This window comes from Bubalus bubalis, chromosome 2 (genome assembly GCF_019923935.1).
Source record: "Bubalus bubalis isolate 160015118507 breed Murrah chromosome 2, NDDB_SH_1, whole genome shotgun sequence".
NCBI lineage: Eukaryota > Metazoa > Chordata > Mammalia > Artiodactyla > Bovidae > Bubalus > Bubalus bubalis.
Window position 1 is genome coordinate 19589852 of NC_059158.1, and position 21136 is coordinate 19610987.

The window sequence follows — 21136 nt, forward strand, 5'->3', positions numbered from 1 at the left end:
GCTAGGGAGGAAAGGGGCCCTTGAGTGTTGGTCACCACAACCTGGAGCGATTTTAGGTCTCGCTCTGCTCTGTTCTATGCTTCAAAGTGCCACCTGGGAAGGCACAGAGGTCAGAAGCCACCACCAGGATGGGAAACTCACTAAACAGGTGGGAAGAGGCAAGTTCCCTGGGTCAAGGGGGTCTTTAAACAGGGCTGGGGCCCTGGAGGCAGCAGAGCTTCCGGTTGTGGAGGGGAGGCTGGGGGATTGGCTTTTACTTGCTTTTGGAGAAGACAGGGGACACTGTCTGGTCAAGACAAGCACTAGCTCTGAGCCCAAGGTGTTCAGGTTTCTTTCTAAGTGGTCCTCACCACCCCTGTCTGGCCTAGAAAAGAATCCAGGGACTCAGGATAGATATTTCATAGATTTTAACATTTGGTCGGCGTTTCCCCTCCATATATTTCTCAATCACCTCTACATTTAGCACAGCACGGGAAGATAGTGTTCCCAGCAGACAATAGATATCTCTCTGACTGCAATCAGACATCAGGAGCCCTGCAATCTACCTTCAGGAGACTCCCAGAGCTGTGTGCATTAAAACTGGGCCCACATTTTGAGATGTGGGGAGGCATGGTAAAATGGATTTTTCTGAATAGATAGTGCAGGAAGCTGGAGAAATGATTAGATTGAGAGCTGATTTGGGATTGAGTCCTGGAGGTAGATTCTTGCCATGAAAACCGCTTTGGACTTGTATAGAAATGACTTCGAATCTTGGCTCTGTTCTGCCACTCAGTAGTCCTTTAACTTCTCTGAGCCTCAAAGTCCTCACCTGCTAAGTGGGTACAAGGACTCACCTCAAAGGGCTGGGATGAGGATCAAATGAAAGAATGACTCATAGACTGCCTGGCACAGTGCCGGGAAGTGCGGATAAGTGAGGGGTGATGGGGAGAAGAGAGTTTGGTTTGATGTGGGAAGAGGAAAGGTGAGACTTGGGCTGTGTCTAGGTACCGAGGGGCCATCATTTCCTAATACAACCTGAGGCAGGAGAATCCTGGAAGCAGTTACCCTGGAAGAGGTGTTCTAAGAAGGGTTGCACAAAAAACCAAGTGCAAACTTCTGGCTAGGTGAAAAAAGAAAGAATATTGACTGCACAGAGAGGGTGAGTAGTCTGACTGATGTCTCCCAGATGATGAGAGGCGAGACCTGAAAACAAATCCCATGCCCTTGGTGGGGACACTCACATTCGCCCTCCACATTACCTTCTTAAGATGATACAGAAATGGAGACCGCATTAGGGGTAAGGGTGAAAAAAAAAATGTAGTCTCTCCCTGAAGATTATGCTGCTCATCTTAAAACCAGGCAACTTCATTTTAGCTGTGGAGGAGATAGCAGGAAGTTGATGTCTAGTCCTTTGAGAGAATGATAACGATGTGTGGGCTGCTCAGTTAAAAGTTAGACTAAAAGCCTAAAGCTAAACTGCATGATTTCCTGAAGAAATCAACAGGTTCTTTCACTCTTTTCCTTCTGTGTGTGGGATGTTATTATTTTAGATGTGAAACACAGAATTTTAACTTGCATTAGGGAAAGAAAATGGAGGGAGAAAGAATGGGCCAGTCAGAGCTCTTCAGCCCCAGCAGGACTCCTGGCTCCTCTGCAACTGTGTGAGCTTGTCAAGGCCAGTAGGGCCTCCATAGAGAACGGGCTTCCCTCTCTCTCGTTCTGGTTCTCTCCGCCCCACACCCGCCACCTTGCCTCTGCTCCTCTATGTCAGCCTGGATTTAGGTCTCATACTGGGAAAAACAATCCCGACTTGTCTCTGCAATCACATACAGTGTCACAGGAAAAAAGGTAGGGTTGATACCTTCTGAACCAGAATCATTTACTGATGATAATTTAAAAGGTAAATAAAGTATCCCTGAGTAGTTCCCACTAATACTCCCAGGGCACAGACAAAGCACATCAGGACTCCAGAGAGGTTCCTTGTCCCTAATTTGTCTAGAGCTTCTGGAGATGGGAACAGAGCCAGGAGAACCATGGAGACCCGAGGGGTTGTCCACTGTGGTAATCACTGTTTGCCCAGGCTTTTGGGGGAATCAGGGATTTTACCACCTGCACATGATTATACCTTATAAAAATACACCCAATAATAGATCCCACTCTGCAGTGAAGATGCACAAATGTGCATGCAACAGCATGGGTGAATCTTGAATGTATTATGCTAAACTAAAGAAGCCAGACTCAGAAGGCTACAGCTATAGATTCCATGTAGAAAACATTCTGAAAAAGATAAAACTATAAGAACAGAAAGCAGACCACTGGTTGATGAAGGCTTGGGTTGACTACAAAGGAGCATGAGGGAATGTTTGAGGTGGTGGAACTTTTCAAATCTTGATTGTTGTGGTAGTTACACAACTATAGATGTTTATCAAGACTCACACATGGGTGCGTGCTAAGTTGCTTCAGTCGTGTCCGACTCTGTGCTATCTCATGGACTGCAGCCCACCAGGCTCCTCTGCCCATGGGATTCTCCAGGCAAGAATACTGGAGTGGGTGGCTGTGCCCTCCTATAGGGGATCTTCCTGACCCAGGAATCAAACTGGCATCTCTCACATCTAACCTGCATTAGCAGGTGGGTTCTTAGCCGCTAGTGTCACCTAGGAAGCCCAAGACTATACACCAAAAAATGGATGTAAATTAAACCTCAAAAAACTTGAGAACCATTAACAAAGATTAAATGACACACACACATATATATACATGTGTGTATATATATAAGTATTTAGAGTGAGGTGTGTGGATGTCTATAACTAACTTTGAAAGCATTTTTGCTTTGTTTTGTTTTTAATTTTTGGCTGTGCTACAGGGCTTGTGTGATCTTAGTTCCCCAATCACGGGTTGAACACAGGTCCGAACCAGTGAAAGCATGGAAACCTAACCACTGGACAGCCAGGAAATTCCCTGAAAGCACTGAAAATAAGATTTATTCATGGATTGATAGAGGGATGGATATATGGATAGGTATAAGATAAAGCAAGTATAGTAAAATATTAGTGGTAGAATCTAAGTGGTGGTTATTTGGATAGTCCCACTATAATTCTTTCAACCTTTCTGTATGTAAAAATTGTGCTTATGAAATCTTGGAAATCATTTAAAAATACATCTAACACATTCCTTCATCATCTGCACCACTTAGAGGGTGCTTTCAGGCCCACAAAATTGCTTTCATAGTTTCTGACAGCTCAAAAAAGCATCTTTTCTCTCCCTTTGAAACCATCCTGACAGAAGTAAAGCTTCCTCTTGGTCCACAGTGGGGAATCTCTTGAGATTATTTGCAGGCTCATTTGCATGTATTTGCTATCCTCCTGTTAACACAATACTAGCAAGTAAGTTCTTTATGGCTTTTTGTCACTTGCTTGAACACTGAAGAATTGGATTAATTTGACTCTATTCGTACAAAAACTTCAGGGAACAAAGCTCTGGGCAGCAGCAATTCAGATGGTGAGCAAATATCCCAGACTCTGTTTTTCTTGATCTTGCCTAACTCTTTTTTGGGGGGGGCTCTGGTTTAAGATGCCTCTTTCCGTTACATTCTATGATGAAGATCCATGCTAATCTACCCAGCCGTAAGCACAAGGGCATCCTAGTATCTTGCAAACCAGGTACCAACCTGTGACGGGATAAGGAATGGTTGGACTTGTGTTCAAATCACCCTTCATGTGGTGGGGGATGAAAAGATTTACCCGTCATAGAGTGTGTAGGGATAGTTTTCTGAAAGTAGATACACAAACCCATTCCTGATTACCCTGATCTTTTAAACACGCCACATTATTATCTGAGTACAGACAGGGCAGTACAGCATGGCTGGAAAGTCAGAGACTACCAGGTTATGTGAAAATTAAGTGGACTGTTCAGTCCCCATCCAATTCAATCCACTTTTATAATTATAATAATTTTTAAGGTATATTTCAGTGAATCAGATTAGATACATTCAAAATGCCCAAACTCTGCAGGCCTCCATTTGAATTTGACTGTATCTAAAGTCTAAAGATTATTTATGGATACTGACTGTCAGAAAAGTACTCAAGTTATGTTGTTAAATGAAACAAGCAAGTTGCAGAACGGAGCCTATGAAAATAACATATTGATCATATTTTACAAAAAGAAATGGGATCACTGTGCTGTACGATGAGGGGGCTGGGAATTCTAGATGACTTTCTCCTGCTCTCTTATGTGTTTTTTTTTTCCTTTTTTTAAAAGATTTACTTAATTATGGCTGTGCTGGGTCTTCGTTGCTGCACCCAGGCTTTCTTTCGTTGCAGTGAGTGGGGGCTACTCTTCGTTGCAGTGTGTGGGTTTCTCAGTGCAGTGGTTTCTCTTGTTGCACAGCACAAGCTCTAGGCACTTGGGCTTCAGTAGTTGTGTCCCACGATATGTGGAATCTTCCTGGACCAGGGATCAAATCCATGCCCCCTGCACTGGCAGGCAGATTCTTTACCACTGAGCCACCAGGGAAGCCCTCATATGTTTTTTTGTATTGTGTGGTTATTATACAACAAAGACGTAATAGTTTTGTATCAGATCAAAACAAACTAAAGAAGTTTAGTTTGTTTTTAGGCTAAGATGGTTTCTATCCCACAGTGGCTTGTTTTTAGGCTAAGATGGTCTCTATCCCGTAAGACTCTTCCCCCACCTCCCCTACCCCATCCTAATACACTGGTTTAATTCTATGGACAAAGTCTGCAATTTTGGTAATTTTCTGCTTCCAACCAGAGTCCAAGATGTTATTCCAGTGATTAACTTTGGGGCTCTTTAGATCTCTCCACCAACAACCAATCTGAGGATTAAAGGCTTTAAGACCTGCCATCAAGCTCTGAGTCCTCTAATCCCACTGCTGTTTTCATTTTTTTAATTTTAGTTAGTTGTATTCAAATTTGTTTCTTCTTCCTCTCCTTCCTCTTTTCCTCCACACTCTCTCTTTTGTCCATCCTTGGCTGGAGACAGCTGAAATATCTGTCCAGGTCAGTGTACATACAAAGAGAGCACTTTCTCAATCAACAGAACCCCCTTGAATTATTCAAAGTATCTCCTGTTCTCAGGTTTCCAGTCCTTTTTTTCCTTGACAGTATAAGCTGGAATGGGGCATTTGGCAGTGGCACTCCAGACTCAATTGTTCAGGCAGGAAGGACGAGGGTAAGACTCCCATAGAAATAACTAATATTCTGGATGATGAGAAAATAGGTAAAGTCATGTTTGAAGTGATATAACCAATTATTACACCAGTATGAATACTAGGCTCCCTACGACAAAATACAGCCAAATTCTCAGTAACTGGCAGAACAGCGGGAAAACAGGATGTGGAACTGGGGAGAAACTCAGGCCCTAGGGGGCTGGCCTACCTGCTGTCTGGGCTGAGGCTGTTCATGGGCAACTTTATGAGGTGGCTAGACTGAAACCTGGGCTTCCCTCGTGGCTCAGTGGTAAAGAATCTGCCTGCCAATGCAGGAGACTTTGGTACAATCCCTGGGTTGGGAAGATCCCCTGGAGGAGGAAATGGCAACTCATTCTAGTATTCTTGCCTGGGAAATCCCATGGACAGAGGAGCCTGGCTGGGAACTACAGTCAATGGGGTTGCAAAGAGTCAGACACACCTGAGCGACTGAATACGTAGCATGCACGCAGACTGAAACCTAGGATAATATGTGATCTGTGGATTATAGAAATGTTCTTGAAGGTTTCTTTATTTGCTTTTTTATACTTGAGGTGACCCCTTGCTCACCTCCTCCCAAGTCTTTAAGTTTATGGCTTTCAAGGAAACAGAAATCAAGAAAGGAACTCATGGTGTGTAAGACAGGACAGAACCACCATGGAAAACAGTATGACGGTTCCTTTAAAAACTTAAAACAGAGCTACCATATGATTCAGTGATCCCCCTCCTGGGCATGTATCCAAAGGAAACTCTAATTCCAAAAGATACATGCACCCCAATGTTCATAGCAGCACTATCTACAATAGCCAAGACATGGGAGAAACCTAAATGTATATTGACAGATGAATGCATAAAGGAGATGTGGTACATATATACAATGGAATATTAGCCACAAGAAAGAACTAAATAATGCCATTTGCAGCAACATGGATGAACCTTGAGATTAACATACTAAGTGAAGTAAGTCAAACGGAGAAAGACAAATATTATATGAAATCACTATATGTGGACTCTAAAAAAATGATGCAAATGAATGTACAAAACAGAAACAGACTCAGACAGAAAACAAACTTATGGTTACTAAAGGGGAAAGCAGGGGGTGCACAGGGGGATAAGCTAGGAGTTTGAGATCAGCAGATACAAACTATGTATAAAATAAGTTCCTACTGTATAACACAGAGAACTATATTCAGCATCTCATAATAAGCTATAATGGAAAAGAATATGAAATATATATATATATATATATATATATATATTCAGTTCAGTTCAGTCACTCAGTTGTGTCCAACTCTTTGTGACCCCATGGATTGCAGGGGGGTCGAGGACACCAGGCTTCCCTATCCATCACCAACTCTTGGAGCTTGCTCAAACTCATATCCATTGAGATGGTGATGCCATCCAGCCATCTCATCCTCTGTCATCCCCTTCTCCTCCTGCCTTCAATCTTTCCCAGCATCAGGGTCTTTTCCAAGGAGTCAACTCTTCGCATGAGGTGGCCAAAGTATTGGAGTTTCGGCTTCAGCATCAGTCCTTCCAATGAACACCCATGACTGATCTCCTTTAGGATGGACTGGTTGGATTTCCTTGCAGTCCAAGGGACTCTCAAGAGTCTTCTCCAACACCACAGTTCAAAAGCATCAATTCTTCAGTGCTCAGCTTTCTTTTTAGTCCAACTCTCATATCCATACACACATATATATATACACACACATATACATGTGTAACTGAATCACTCTGCTGGACACCAGAAACTTACCCAATTTTGTAAATTAACTATACTTCATTTTAAAAAAAAAGAATCGAGAAGACCACCTTGAATCAGCAACAGCACCACAACGAATTTGACATTTGGAAGCTAGGCTAACAGTGTCAGAACAAGGGCAAGCAGATCAGGAAAGGCAACAATATGGCTTCTTCTCTTGTCTAGGATGTTTGGGTGCCTGTACCCAGGCTGAAAAGCTCAATCTGCAGCCATATGGCTTCCCCAAGCTGGTGAAAAATCCTGAGGGTGAGGAGCCCTGGGGAGAAATGTGAGAATCGTTCCAGCCCAACAGCACGTCTGCCGACCCTCCCCAGTTAACAGGTGAGCCAGGAAAGCCGATAGTCAGCCAGACTGCTCTGTAAGCCGATGCTGGGTCTTTGGCAAGCACTAGTCATCTGCCAAGTGGGCAGCCCTGCATACTGCTCCATCCGTTGGCCCCCTCTGGGGTCTGCGCAGAACCAACCGTGGCCTCCATTTCATCTAGTGACACAGGTATTTAGAAGACTCCAAGACTTTCCTTTGAACCAGACTGCCTTCCAAAGCCACACTGCATAAGGAATAACCGGCTGGGTTCTTCTTACCTCCAAGTGTAGGAGAGCTGCCAATCTAGGAGAGCCCTCCTTCAAAGTCACACCTGCACTCCCAACCACTGTCCAGAGACAGGTCTGTGGAACTCAGACTGCTGCCTACCGGTCCCCTTCATGCCCCATCATGATCAAGAAAACCACCACACTGAGTCAGGGAAAGGGCCAAACCAGACAACCAGAGACAGCCACGTCACATTAACACTGGGAAGGAAGTGACCAATGGTATCTTGGGGACAGCAGCATTCCTGACTCCCAGACGTCTATCAGCTGTGTCACTGTTGTCCTTTCAGGGACAAGAGAACTGCCTCCATTTTTTCCCCTGGGCCCGCAGAGGGTGTTGCCTGTAGTCTCCTCCATCAACGCCCTCCCCAGACGCAGGGCAAAGCAGTAAGTTCCCCTTGGTCTGTGCCACCTGGATGCATTTACTTGTACTGCAAACTGCCTGGGGATGCACCGTGGGTGGAAAACACCCTGGCTTCCCAGATCAGGAATTAGTTGCACCCCCAGGAGCCAGAGTGGTTTTCCCCTGGCAGGACTGAGTTGCCTCCTGCCTCGCATGGTGCAAGCTGGCCAGATAAGGGGGTAAAGTGGTATGATGTTAGGAGCTAAGGAAGAGGGGGGCTGCCTTCTCCAGCATGGCATTTCCCTCTAGACCAGAGTGTGGTGCTGGCCATGGCAGCCCCTTCGCCCTGTCCCAAATGTCATCACTACCAGTCTTTCGGACCCCGAAGAGCTACTGCTGCCATGTGTCAAGCACTGTGCTAGGCGCTTGACATACTTTACCTTTTAATTTCCCCAATAACATTGCAAGGTTGGTGTCATTATAACAACCATTTTGGGCTTAAGGAAGTGGACATTCAGAGAAGTAGAGGGACTTGCCCACAATAGCTAAGATGTAGAAGAGGCATGTGACGTCCCTGCTATCAATGTTTATACACTTTCCAGGTTTTCTCTCCTTTCACCATCCCTCAATTTTAGCAGACTCAAGGAAAGTCAGGGTCATTCTTATCTGTGCCCACCCCTCATGGCCAGACCCTGAGCTGACACTGTCATCGTTCAGAAAGCTGGGTGCCCGCTTTGCTCTATCTAGACCCCTTTGTACCTGGGGAGGGCTCAGGTAAGCAGCTTGATAAGGTTTTCAGGATGTCAGATAAGCACCTCCTCAAGGTAACTGCCCACCATCACATATTTGGGGCTTTCTCTGCTGGTATCTTTTATTTTTAATATTTTCTTTAGACAATTGATTTAATTGATGGCTTCTTTTAAAATTCAACTATCGCTAAGAAGGACATTACAGCTCATACGTTGGTTTCATTATTTTCCACCCCGCACAATTATAGACTGTAAATCATGTAAATATCTCATTACAGACTCGGGCAGTGAAAAGAAGAAGTGAGAGGGACTAGGGGAAAACTGGTCTTTGGAGGTCACTGCTTTAATGTGAATATATGTTTGATTGAATTCAAACATTTTCAAGTACGCTAGATGCCAGAAGTTTTGCTAAGGGTTACAGGCTTTAGGGGAGCACATTAAGAATTGTATTCTATCTACCTGGGAGATGTGAATACAAACTATGTATTAAATCATATTAGGGAATCATCATTCATTTTATTAGGCAGTTAAATAGAAAAAGGCCCTTAGTTTTTAGAGATGCTCTTACTAAAATATTTAGAGTTGAGATGTCATAATGCTTGTAATTTATTTTAAACTATTTCAGCAGGAAAACAGATGAAGCAAATGTGGCAAAATGTTAATCACTGTTAAATTAGATGATGGGTATATGAGATTCATTATATTATTTTCTCTACTTTCCTGAACATCTGAAAAATTTTCACAGTAAAAAGTAAAAAAGAAAAACAAAGCTTTCCTGAAGCTCAAAATCAAAGTTCTAGTGCAAGGATGACAAATGGTTTTGTAGTAAGCAGAATTCTAATATGCTCCCATGATTCCTGCCCCTGCTGTACATGCTCTGTATAATTTCCTTATGTAGAGTGTGGACAAGGCTTGTGAATATGATGAGGTTTTACTTCCATGATTAGGTTTCAGTATATGGCAAAGATTTTAAAATTTACACATGTAATTAAGGTCCCAGATCAGTTGATTTTGAACTAAACAAAAGGGAAGTTGCCCTGGGTGGGCCTGGCCTAATCAGACGATCCCTTTAACGGCGAGATTACAGACAGCAACAGACACTCTCTAGTTAGCCTTGAGGAAACAGAACTGCCAAGTTGTGGAGAGGGCCCTGTGGCAGGGAATAGTGGGTAGCCTTTAGGAAACAATGGATGAGGCTTTGCTCATCCCTCAGTCCTAAAACCACAGGGAACTGAATTCTGCAAACAACCACTGAACTCAGAGGAAGACCTTGAGTCTCAGAAGAGACTGTGATCTTGGCTATCACCCTGACTGCAGCATTGGGAGACCCTGAGGAAAAGACCCAGCTAATTCATAACCAATCTCCTGACTCATGAAAACTGTGAGATAATAAATATATGTTGTTTTCAGACAATCAGCTTGTGATAATTTGTTGTGAAGCAATAGAAAAAACAAATTCACATTTCAACTGTTGTGGCAAGTCTAACTGATTACAAATAGCAGCATTATATTGGAAAGGATTCTAAGACTGGGCATAGCCTCCTTGGGAAAAAAGAAAGACAGAGAAAGTTGTGGTTGATTAGCAACGTCTGCACGGGCATGAAAGGGGTGAGTTGTACCATGTGCACCTCTTACTGCCATTCAAGGTTGCTTGTATTTAAGGAAAAAAGAGTTATTTTCTGTTTTTTTTTTTCTCAATGACAGAATAACCCCAAGGGGCAACAATGCTAGGGTCTCCTAGGGTCACCAAGTTAGAGGGGATGCTAACTTGTAAGAAAGGCCTCAGAAAAAGAGGGCTGAAAAATTATCCAACACAGATCCTAGCAACGGATAAACAACGTCTAGGATGAGCCTTGCAGGCTGGTGTTTGCAGTGAAGGCTTCTCCATTGTTCCTTCCTTCTTCACTGTCTCCACTCTTTCTCCCTTTCCATGGCCTCTAATTCTCTGCCTTCAGACATGCTCAAGGGTTCCATGAGCTGGATCCTGCTGCTATTTCTCTGACCCTAATACAGCAGGTCAGAATCCCTCCTGCCTCAGACACATAGGCCAAAGAAGTCAGAACTAGCCTGCTGAATGTCAAGCTTGGATTAAACATTTACTAACACATCATTGTTTCATATTAAATCCATGCAGACATCGTATCACAGTACCCAGATGTTAGTTTCATAATTTAACTGTAATCAGTACAATGAAGCAGGCCCTTCTCCCAAGTTCTTGTTTTCAGAGGGAAGGCTGACCCCTGGGTCAGTATGTAACAATGCAGATCACACCCCATCCTTTTTTGGTGGCACATCCCACAGCAAAGATGTCCTCATCTAAGGGACCACAAAAACTGGAATTTAAAATCAAGCAGATGCAGATATAGTGGGGGAAGGAGAGAGTGGGACAAATAGAGAAAGTAGCATCGACATATACACACGACCGTGTGTAAAGCAGATAGCTGGTGAGAAGTTGCTATATAACATAGGGAGCCCTGTTTCATGCTCTGTGATGACCCGGGGGGGTGATATGGCGAGAGGGAGGGAGGCTCAGGAGGGAGGTGATGTATGTATAATTACGGCTGAATTGCATTGTTGTACGGCAGAAACCAACACAGCACTGTAAAGTGTTCCCCCCAATTAAGCAATACATTTAAATAAATAAATAAAATCAAGGTAGGTGCAACCGAAAGAAGCACATGAATAAGGTGAGACTCTGAAAAAATTAGCTTCTTCAATTACATTAAAGAAAGATTTTGCAGGTGCAATTCCTTGTATCCAGGTGCCATTTGGAATCCAACCAGCCCAGCTTGCCCTCCTAAGCTAGTAGATGGTCTTTATGTTCCTAAACCACTCATTCATCATAATTTAACTCTTTTCCAGGAGCTTTTAACACGTAAGAAAGGATCGCCAACGTATCAGATCAGATCAGACCAGATCAGTCACTCAGTCGTGTCTGACTCTATAACTAGGCTTAAATACACTATGTGATGGGCCTTTAATGAGAACAACACCCAGCGCTTAAACCAGGGCTTGGTGGCCCACAGCTGTCACATTTTGCATTAAAGCATACTATTAGCTATATTTACAATTTACAGAATTAACTTCCAATGTTTATACTTGAGAGCTTTTACTTAGAAAATAGTACTTTTCTTTTGCTTTTCTTGAAAAAAAAAAAAAAATGGGAAATCTGACAACCTGTCAGACTCCCCATTCCTCATGCAAGTAGTCTGACAGCACTGAATGGTGGGTGCCCTCCTAGATGAGTGCTTTCCCATGCACCACAGTCTCCACCATGCCCTATTGCCTCCCCAGACTGAGGCAAAGAGGCAATTATAATTTATCATCATGGTTTCACTATTGTTTTTCTCACGGCAGAGATAAGAAGAGAATGAGCTATTCCTAATCACCATGACAATAGCCCTTTCAATTCATTTACCTTAGCAGCCAGGCCCCTCTAACCTTTTGAATTTGCTGACATCTGAGTTAAATACACCTTTCCAGCAACAGACATATACCAATTTGTTACTTACTGATGGATAGTGGTTTTGACACATACGTCCTTAGAATGCTTTCTCTTTCTCCGATTACTTCAATACTACACTCTCCCTTTTGATTACCTCACACCAGTCAGAATGGGCACCATCAAATAGTCTACAAACATTAAATGCTGGAGAGGAGAAAAGGGAACCCTCCCACACTATTGGTGGGAATGTAAACTGATACAGTCACTACAGAAAACAGTACAGACGCTTCTTGAAAAAACTAAAATAGAGCTACCATATGATCCAGCAATTCCACTCTTGAGCATATATCCAGAAAGACGAAAACTTTAATTTGAAAAGACACATATACCCCAATGTTCATAGCAGCATTATTTACAACAGCCAAGACATGGAAGCAACCTAAATGCCCATCAACATATGAATGGAAAAGAAGATCTGGTACACACACAATATTATTCAGTCATAAAAAAAGGTTGAAACATTGTCCATGGACAGACATAAGAGATTGTCACACTAAGTGAAGTAAGTCAGACAAAGACAAATATTATATGATACCACTTATATGTGCAATCTAAGAAAATAATACAAATCAACTTATTTACAAAAGAGAAACACACTCAAGGATACGGAAAACAAATTTAGGGTTACTAAAGGGGAGAAGGGAGAAGGCAATGGCACCCCCACTCCAGTACTCTTGCCTGGAAAATCCCATGGACGGAAGAGCCTGGTAGGCTGCAGTCCATGGGGTCGCTAAGAGTCAGAGACGACTGAGAGACTTCACTTTCACTTTTCACTTTCATGCACTGGAGAAGGAAATGGCAACCCACTCCAGTGTTCTTGCCTGGAGAATCCCAGGGACGGCGGAGCCTGGTGGATCCCAGGGACGGCGGAGCCTGGTGGGCTGCCGTCTCTGGGGTCACACAGAGTCAGACACGAGTGAAGTGACTTAGCAGTTAGCAAAGGGGAGAAGACTCTTGAGAGTCCCTTGGACTGCAAGGAGATCCAACCAGTCCATTCTAAAGGAGATCAGTCCTGGGTGTTCTTTGGAAGGAATGATGCTGAAGCTGAAATTCCAATACTTCGGCCACCTCATGCGAACAGTTGACTTATTGGAAAAGATTCTGATGCTGGGAGGGATTGGGGTCAGGAGGAGAAGGGGATGACAGAGGATGAGATGGCTGGATGGCATCACCGACTCAATGGACATGAATTTGGGTGAAGTCCGGGAGTTGGTGATGGACAGGGAGGCCTGGCGTTGGTGATGGACAGGGAGGCCTGGCATGCTGCAAATTCATGGGGTCACAAAGAGTTGGACACGACTGAGCGACTGAAATGAACTGAACTGAACTGAACTGAAAGGGGAGAAGGGAAGGAGAGGGATAAATTAGGAGTATGGGATTAATAGATACATACCATTATATATAAAATAAACAACAAAGATCTACTGTATAGCACAGGGAATTACATTCAATATCTTGTAATATCCTATGATGGAAAAGAATCTGAAGCTGTACCACTGAAACTAACACAATACTTTAAGTCAACTATAGTTTAATAAATAACAAATCAATGAATTAAATTAAAGCTTGCTTTTGGTTAGAGTTCCTCTAACTCAAAGGAGATCTTAGTTTGAGCTTGATCATTTAAGAAACATATGATTGGGTCTTTAAAGGAAATGTGTCTCGCTGAGTTCATACATTCTAATTACACCACTGATACCTGTTTGATTTAGACATTGCATTTTCCCCCTACTGTAAAAAACAAAAATTCCGACCCACACAATCCCTTGATTGGTATTAATATTTGCACTTTCTATCAAGGTGAAGAAATATAGAAAAGAGGCCCTTGCTTGTTACTTGAAACAAAGCATGTTTAGTTACCTCTCATTAGGACAGAGCTGTTGGAAGGACACAGGAACAGAGAGGAGTGGGTGAAAATTAAGAAAAGACCATTGGGAGATGAGGCACAGGACACGAAGGAGTAGGTGTAGGGGGATGCTTGGAGCCTATTAGCAGGAGGGGCCCAAATGCCTGTGTTGAGGAAGGTGTGGAGGGGGATGGTAGGGAGGAGAGGGGAGGGGGCAGCATCCGGACACTCACGGTTGAGCTGCCGCCTCCGGATCCGGTCCCTCCATGGCCTGTTTCTGATCCAATGCAGTCGTGATGGTAACACCATGGTCCCAAAGTGAGGGTCTAACACCTCCTCATGGCTGGAGAAAAAAAGTGCTCGCAGCGATACAGGAAGTCAGGGCCAGACGTACAAAAAAAAAAAAATTTTTTTTTGAGCCCTCTTCTTCTTTTTTTTATATATCCGAGGCTTCCGTTGACTTCTTTTATCTTGTAACTTGCCTTTTTTTTTTTTTTACCTTCCCTTAACTCCGGACTGGCCCGAAGGCAGCTGCTGCAATGGGCTGCCCGGCTCCGGCCTCCTGTGCCATGTTTTATGCATGAAGATGATGGGCCGGTAATTTATTCGTGCTGAGATCGCAGGGCTCCTGTGTCTGCCCCACGTCAGAGGCTGGGGGAGGGCAGGTGTACTTATCTGCAGGAAGAATGGCCTGAAATGGGGATCCCTCTCTGCAGGCGGGATTGAAGATCTGAGCTTGGCTGCCAGGACACGGGGCAGGGTGACTGGAGCCCCAATCAGGCAGTGGTGCTCTCCTTTTAGGACACGTGATCTATTTGCTTCTGGGTCTGTAGTGCCTAGTCTAGGGCCTGGCACAGTTTGCAAACAATAAACACTTGTTGACTAAATGAAGGTTCAGTGGTAACCAACATCAGGACTTCACTGTGCCCACATGAATCCTTTATGCTCCCTGACCTGCTACATTCACTATCCTCAAAATGCTCATTTGAACTTTCTCATCCATCCCATTGCACACACTTTTGTCTCCACCTGAGACCACACTCCCTCCTCACCCACCCATTCATGCTTCAAAATCTTATTTTTCCAGGAAGTGTTCCTGCACCCACATTGATGGGGCTAGCCCCTACACAGCTGTGCCTCTCCGCTCATCATGCCTGGAAGGCCCTTATGTGTTAGGACTTTTGTTTGTTTGCGGTTTGTCTTAAGGTGCATGTCCAAACAGCACATCAGCTTCTTGGTGGCAGAGACTGTGTGCTCCTCTCCTGAGCCTGCAGTGTGGTCTGCCTGGGAAACCGGTGGCACCGAGGCATGGCTGGGGCAGCTTGAGCCTGCCTCCCCAAACCTCCACCAGCCCATCCTCAAGCCACACCAAATAAACACACAGTCTAACGAAATGCATTGTATTGGCTATAATAACAGCCTCAATTTGTGACCCCTGGGTGCTGCGCCTGGCAGGGGAAGCGCTGTCTATGATTGATCACTTACTCTGTTCAAGCTCTTCAGTGTGTCATGTCAGATTGCTTCAGACAGCAGTTATTGATCAAAGCCTCAGGAATAGTCTTGCTAGAAGGTCAGGGCTGGAAAAAGTGATATTCAAGTTACCAAATTTAGCCCAAGATGATCCATAAGCCTGCTGAAGTCAGAAACTCTGCCCTCTGTCCTTTGTGTCCCTCCTGGTGCCACTGAGGCAAAACTGCTGGGGGGATGGAGGGGGCTGGGTCATGATTGCTACAAACCAGAGGTGTGCTTTAGTCCCTGGGCCTTGTTTCCTTCATCTTAAAATAGAAATAGCCTGCATACCCCATGGGGTTGTCAAGATGAAATGAGATGAAGGTAAGCTAACTCTAGGGGTGGGTAGACTATGGGACTGCTCCTTGTCCAACCAGCATTATGCCTGATGGTGAAGGGAATATGTTCCAGAGCCACACTGCCTGGGCACAGACTCTTAGTAGCCTGCTTAGTAGCATCATGGCTTTAACCTCACTGTACCTCAGTTTCTTCATCTGTAAAATGAGGCTAAAAAGAACTGCAGCCTTCGGGTCATGCTGACGATTTAGTGAATTAATACAAGCAAAAAGCTTTAGGTTTAGCTTCAAGGAATTGCTCCATGTCATGACAGGCTGTTGGTCACTAGCCATACAAGTTTCTGAAAGTTAGCAAATTCCCTGGGTCTCCCTTGTCTTACCTGCAAAAGGAGGTGGTCTCGGATATCTCGGATACATTCTATCAGGAGTCCTGGGTTTAATTTCCTATTGCTGCTATAACTAATTGTTGTTGTTTAGTTCCTAAGTCACGTTCGACTTTTTTGTGACCCCATAGACTGTAGCCCACCAGGCTCCTCTGTCCATGGAATTCTCCAGGCAAGAATATTGGAGTGGGTTGCCATTTCCTTCTCCAGGGGATCTTCCCAACACAGGAATCGAACCCACATATCCTGCAATGGCAAATGGATTCTTTACCACTGAGCCACCTGGGAAGCGTCACTAAAACTACCACATATTTCTTGGCATAAAACAACACAAATTGGTTTTCTTATAGTTCTCAAGGTTGAAGTCTGAAAGGAGTCCAACAGGACTAAGATTGAGATGTCCACAAGATTGCATATCTTCTTGGGGCTCTAGGAGAGGACAGTTTCTTTGCCTTGTCCAGCTTCTAGAAGATTCCTTGAGTCCATTTCCAGGTTATCTTTCTTAGTGTGAGGGACCACGACCTAAACCTTTCTACCAAGTGTAGTGACTTGGCAATTGTGGGTCATGCTGGGCTTTGCTGATCCAGACAAATCGCCACTGGACCTGAGTCCTCACTGATTTGTCTACATCCTAAGCTTCATTTTCTGAAGCAGGGGAAAGGTAGACACCAAGATGAGGACCAATCCTGTGGAAGTTTTATTGGCTCTTGCCAACTGGACATAATTCCCTAGAGTGACACACCCAGCACAAGAGAGCCGCTTGTCTGAGAGACCTAGGATGGCTATTCTAACAGTTCTGTTTGTTGACTTGTACAACTGCTAATTGCAACATAATTTTCTGCTCTTCACGTCACTTACCATAAATCAAATCAGGTAGCTGCCAGCTAGGCAAATTAGAGATGAGGGGAAACTTGGGGAGGCTGTTAGAGTGCTGTGGTCACACTCCCTTCTGTGACTCTCTTTCACCATTTGGCTCCTGCATGTCTGTATCCACAATAAACTTGAATATAGAGAATGTAATACAAAATGAAGCGCCCCGCCCACCCCCCGCCCCGCAACCCTTTCTTTTTGCAATCAGGATCAGATCTTCTTTCCTCCTCATTAGTCCACACATTTCCCAAACTTCTGCTGCATGAGTCAATGCTTTTCCAATGTACATAATTTACAACAGCAGATGAGGGGAACAGTGGACCAGAGTGGGTGGAAAGTACAATTAGGTCTAAGATGAGAGGCAGCTGAAAACTTTGCATTTCCTCATCTCTCAGATCAGATCAGATCCTCATCTCTAGTGAATTGAAATACAAATTTTGCCAGTTTACTCTTTACCATCATGGTGAGACTTGGAGGTGGGGGTGAAACTAGAAACGGAAGCCTCGCCTCCATCTCTTGTCATCATTCTTTCTGGTCAGATTGGCATTGCTGCAGACCCCTAGCTCTTACCATATGGTTCCCTTCCCTAACTCTTCGAGCTTTATCTGTTCTTTCATCAAGTACACACTCATAAACACCCGGGAGTAAATGGTCTGTGGAGTGTTATTCTCCCAAGCGACATTTGCATTTGTGTGACGTGTAGAATATCAATTTTTACTCTTCTCTGGGCTTTTGGTGCTATTAAATTTTCATAAGTTGCAGAATTTCATGGCAGAATCAGAGTCTGCTAGGAGCAATATGTTAAAAAGAATATGGAGAAAAGCATAATTATGTGATCCTTGCTGCTACCTTTTTCCTTTAACTTATTTTCAATAAATGCAAGCTAAGTGTTATGTTCAGGAGAAAGAGCACCAGCATTTCTAGTTCTACATTAAAACTGTCCTGGGGAGAAGCAGATCTTCAGTTACTCAGTGGAGAATGGAAATTGCTAAGCCAAGGCATATTGTGCTCCTTTTAAAGAAAGCCATTAAGGAGAACTTGGTATTACTTTAAAATAAAAGCTTATTAAACACCAGGAGGAAATGACAGGACCGCACCTGATTTACTTCTCTCCTGTCACAAACATACCCAAAAGGGACAAATTGTTTTGTTTATTTTTTGGAAACTGGAAAGCAATTGAGAGCCAAGTTCTAGTTATGTCTATCGGGCTGTCTATCTACCTGCACTGACTGAGTACTTACCAAGAAACAGGCGTTGGGTTGCATGCTTTAAGTGGCTATGTTATTATATTTAATTCCCCCTATATTCTTATTAATGAGTAGTTTTACTAATCCCATGTTATAGATAAATGAATGAAGGCTAAAGAGTAGTTACTCCAAATAGCAATTATCCGATACAGTATTTTACAGATATTAATTTCAGATCACTGTCACCATAATCCTGTACCCATTTCACAGATGGTGAAACTGGGGGCAGAGAGAAGTTTAATAATTTGCAGGGCTCACACAGCAGCAGGTGACTGAGATGAGATTTGAATTCAGGTAGCCTGGCTCTGGGCCTAACCACAAGCTATATTAACTCAAATTAAGCAATTAAAAAAAAACAACAGTGTAACTATGCACTGTTGCTACTGCTGCTAAGTCACTTCAGTCGTGTCCGACTCTATAAGACCCCATAGACGGCAGCCCACCAGGCTCCCCCGTCCCTGGGATTCTCCAGGCAAGAACACTGGAGTGGGTTGCCATTTCCTTCTCCAATGCATGAAAGGAAAAGTGAAAGTGAAGTCGCTCAATTGTGTCCGACTCTTAGTGACCCCATGGACTGCAGCCTACCAGGCTCCTCCGTCCATGGGATTTTCCAGGCGAGAGTACTGGAGTGGGGTGCCATCGCCTTCACCAACTATGCACTATGCTCTACATATTTTAAATTTGGCAATACTATTCTGTGTTTGAAAGATGTCCCATGCAGCCTTGGCAAAGGCAATTCCTAAATGATAATGAATTAGAACATCTGACAGCTATTAGAGAATTGTCCTAGACAACCTCACATTCAAAAGCCTCACTTTAGAGACAATGAAACCGAGGCTCAGAGAGGTCTGGGGACACATCCAAGTTTACACAGCAGGCTGATGGATTTGGGCCAAGTCTTAACGCAGCTCACCCCCAGTCTCAGTTCAGTGTTCTTGCCACTGCTGCTGAGGTCAGATTTCACAGGAGTTTTTAGAGCTGGGACATTTTTTGAGGCTGGTTTTTGTGGAGGAGAGATAGACAATTGTGAGTTGGACGATGAAAGAGCACGCAGTGCCTGCATTCTATCTGCTGTCTTGCTGGCAGACACAGCCCATCCCTGCCCTCTCCCCACCCACCTTCCTCACTCTCAAACTACTTCTCTGCATCATTTCCTGTCTCAGTGAACAGCCCACCTCCCAGCCATTGCCCCCATCAGAGGCGTAGGTGATCCTCCTAGTGCCCTAAGCCTCCTGCCCACATTCAAACCAACGGTTGATCCGAGGGAATCCACCTCCTTGTCCCCTCCCAGATCCTCCCTCTAGCTGTGCTCACAGCCACCATCCCGGCCCAGACCATCATCCTGTCACATGAACTGCCTTGACACCCCCTCATCAGTGTCTTCCTGTTCCACTTTTGCCACCCACCCCAATCCACATGCTCATTAAAGCCAGAGTCAACTTCTGAAAATGCAGGTCTGACCATATACTGCCACCACATAAGCCCCTTTAATAATGTACTTTCTCTCAGGATAAAATCCACTTTCCTTACTTACTTCCACACTAACTACTCCCACAGCAGTAGAGAAGAAGGGATGCCTAATGAAGATGTTAAACCAACAGAGTTGATGATTGATTTACTGGAAGAGAGAAAGAAAGGAGCCATTCAGGAGGTAACATCCAGGGTCCAATTTGAAGCACTCACCTCTTGGGCACACAAGAGAGAAAGAATCCATTCACTGAGTTTAAGCTTCAGAAGGCAGAGACTCAGACATCACCCAAAGAAACAGATACAAGAAAAACTGTGAGGGATGCTGGGTGTGAGCTTGCTAATTGAGCTATGCAGTGTCTGTCCCAAGAGCCCTTGACATTTACAAACACTGTGAGGTCTCGTGGAAGAGACTTGTTTTCTTCTGTGATCAAGGGCCCAGATATTTTAAGTTGGAAAATAATTTATTATGCAAATGGTGCCTGAGTGACGTCAGTGGAGCTGAGTTGCCTTTACGTGGACAAGAACAAGGTCCATTTTCCCCTCTGACTCCATCAGCACAAGCAGCCTCGATTTAGGCAGAAGAAAAATGTGAGAGCAGTGATCTGTGTGACCTTTGTGTGTGGCTTCCTCTGGGGAGACTCAAGATGCAGATACTTCCTCATTATATTTAGTCTTAGAAAATTCAACTCTTCTTTGATCTTAATGTCATTGGATTTGGACCCTTCCCAGCCTTGTCACATGACGGGGTAGGGGGAGCGGTGAAAAGTCCATGATTCAAGAGCAGCTTCTCTGCTTTTACTTTAAGAAACCATAGAGTCAGATCTAGAATCCTAGAGCTGGAGCGATCTCAGTAATCGCTGCCCCACTCTTTCAATTCACGGAAGAAACAGGGACTCAAAGGGGATATATGTCTTGTCAGTGGCAAAAAACCACTTGGTTCTTGAGGCTATATTCATACTCAGCTGTTCTGCTTCATGGATCAGGGCTCTTTCCACATTCACAAGCCATTACAAAGACATCTTGGGATATCTGGGGTTTTCAGCAATGTTTTAAACATTGTATTTTATGCGTGATCAAGGACCATAACAAGGACTATATTTTTAAATTATGCTACAAAACTGGATTTGAAAAGTTTCATTCCCAAAAGAAAAATTCCCCAAGGGATATTTATCTAACTGGAGTAATCTGTATTTTTATGTGCCTTTAGGCTGGAGTGGGGAGAGATTAAAGGGAGATAAAGAAAAAAAAGGGTCAGGGAATCTTCTCTCTCTAAAGTTTCTGGGTCCAAAACTTGTGGGAATCTATCTAGCCTGCTTGAGGGAGGTCTGCCAAGGAGTCTGGGGGTCTCTTCCTTACCAGGTTCATCTAATTCAGATTTTCC

General features: G+C 44.0%; 1 protein-coding gene across 5 annotated transcripts in view; it reads right to left on the reverse strand.

Moving 5' to 3' along the window:
- The window catches only part of RIPOR2 (RHO family interacting cell polarization regulator 2), a 214405-nt gene extending 199739 nt beyond the window's left edge, over positions 1-14666 (reverse strand). The window contains exon 1 of one of the 5 annotated variants that reach the window (XM_044927953.2): positions 14214-14666. In XM_044927953.2, the coding sequence (XP_044783888.1) occupies positions 14214-14289 (76 nt within the window). In that variant the 5' untranslated portion in view covers positions 14290-14666. The remainder of the gene's footprint in view (positions 1-14213) is intronic. The other 4 variants (XM_006051188.4, XM_044927957.2, XM_006051190.4 and 1 more) reach the window with 4 other exon arrangements.
- Between the last annotated feature and the right edge of the window lie 6470 nt (positions 14667-21136).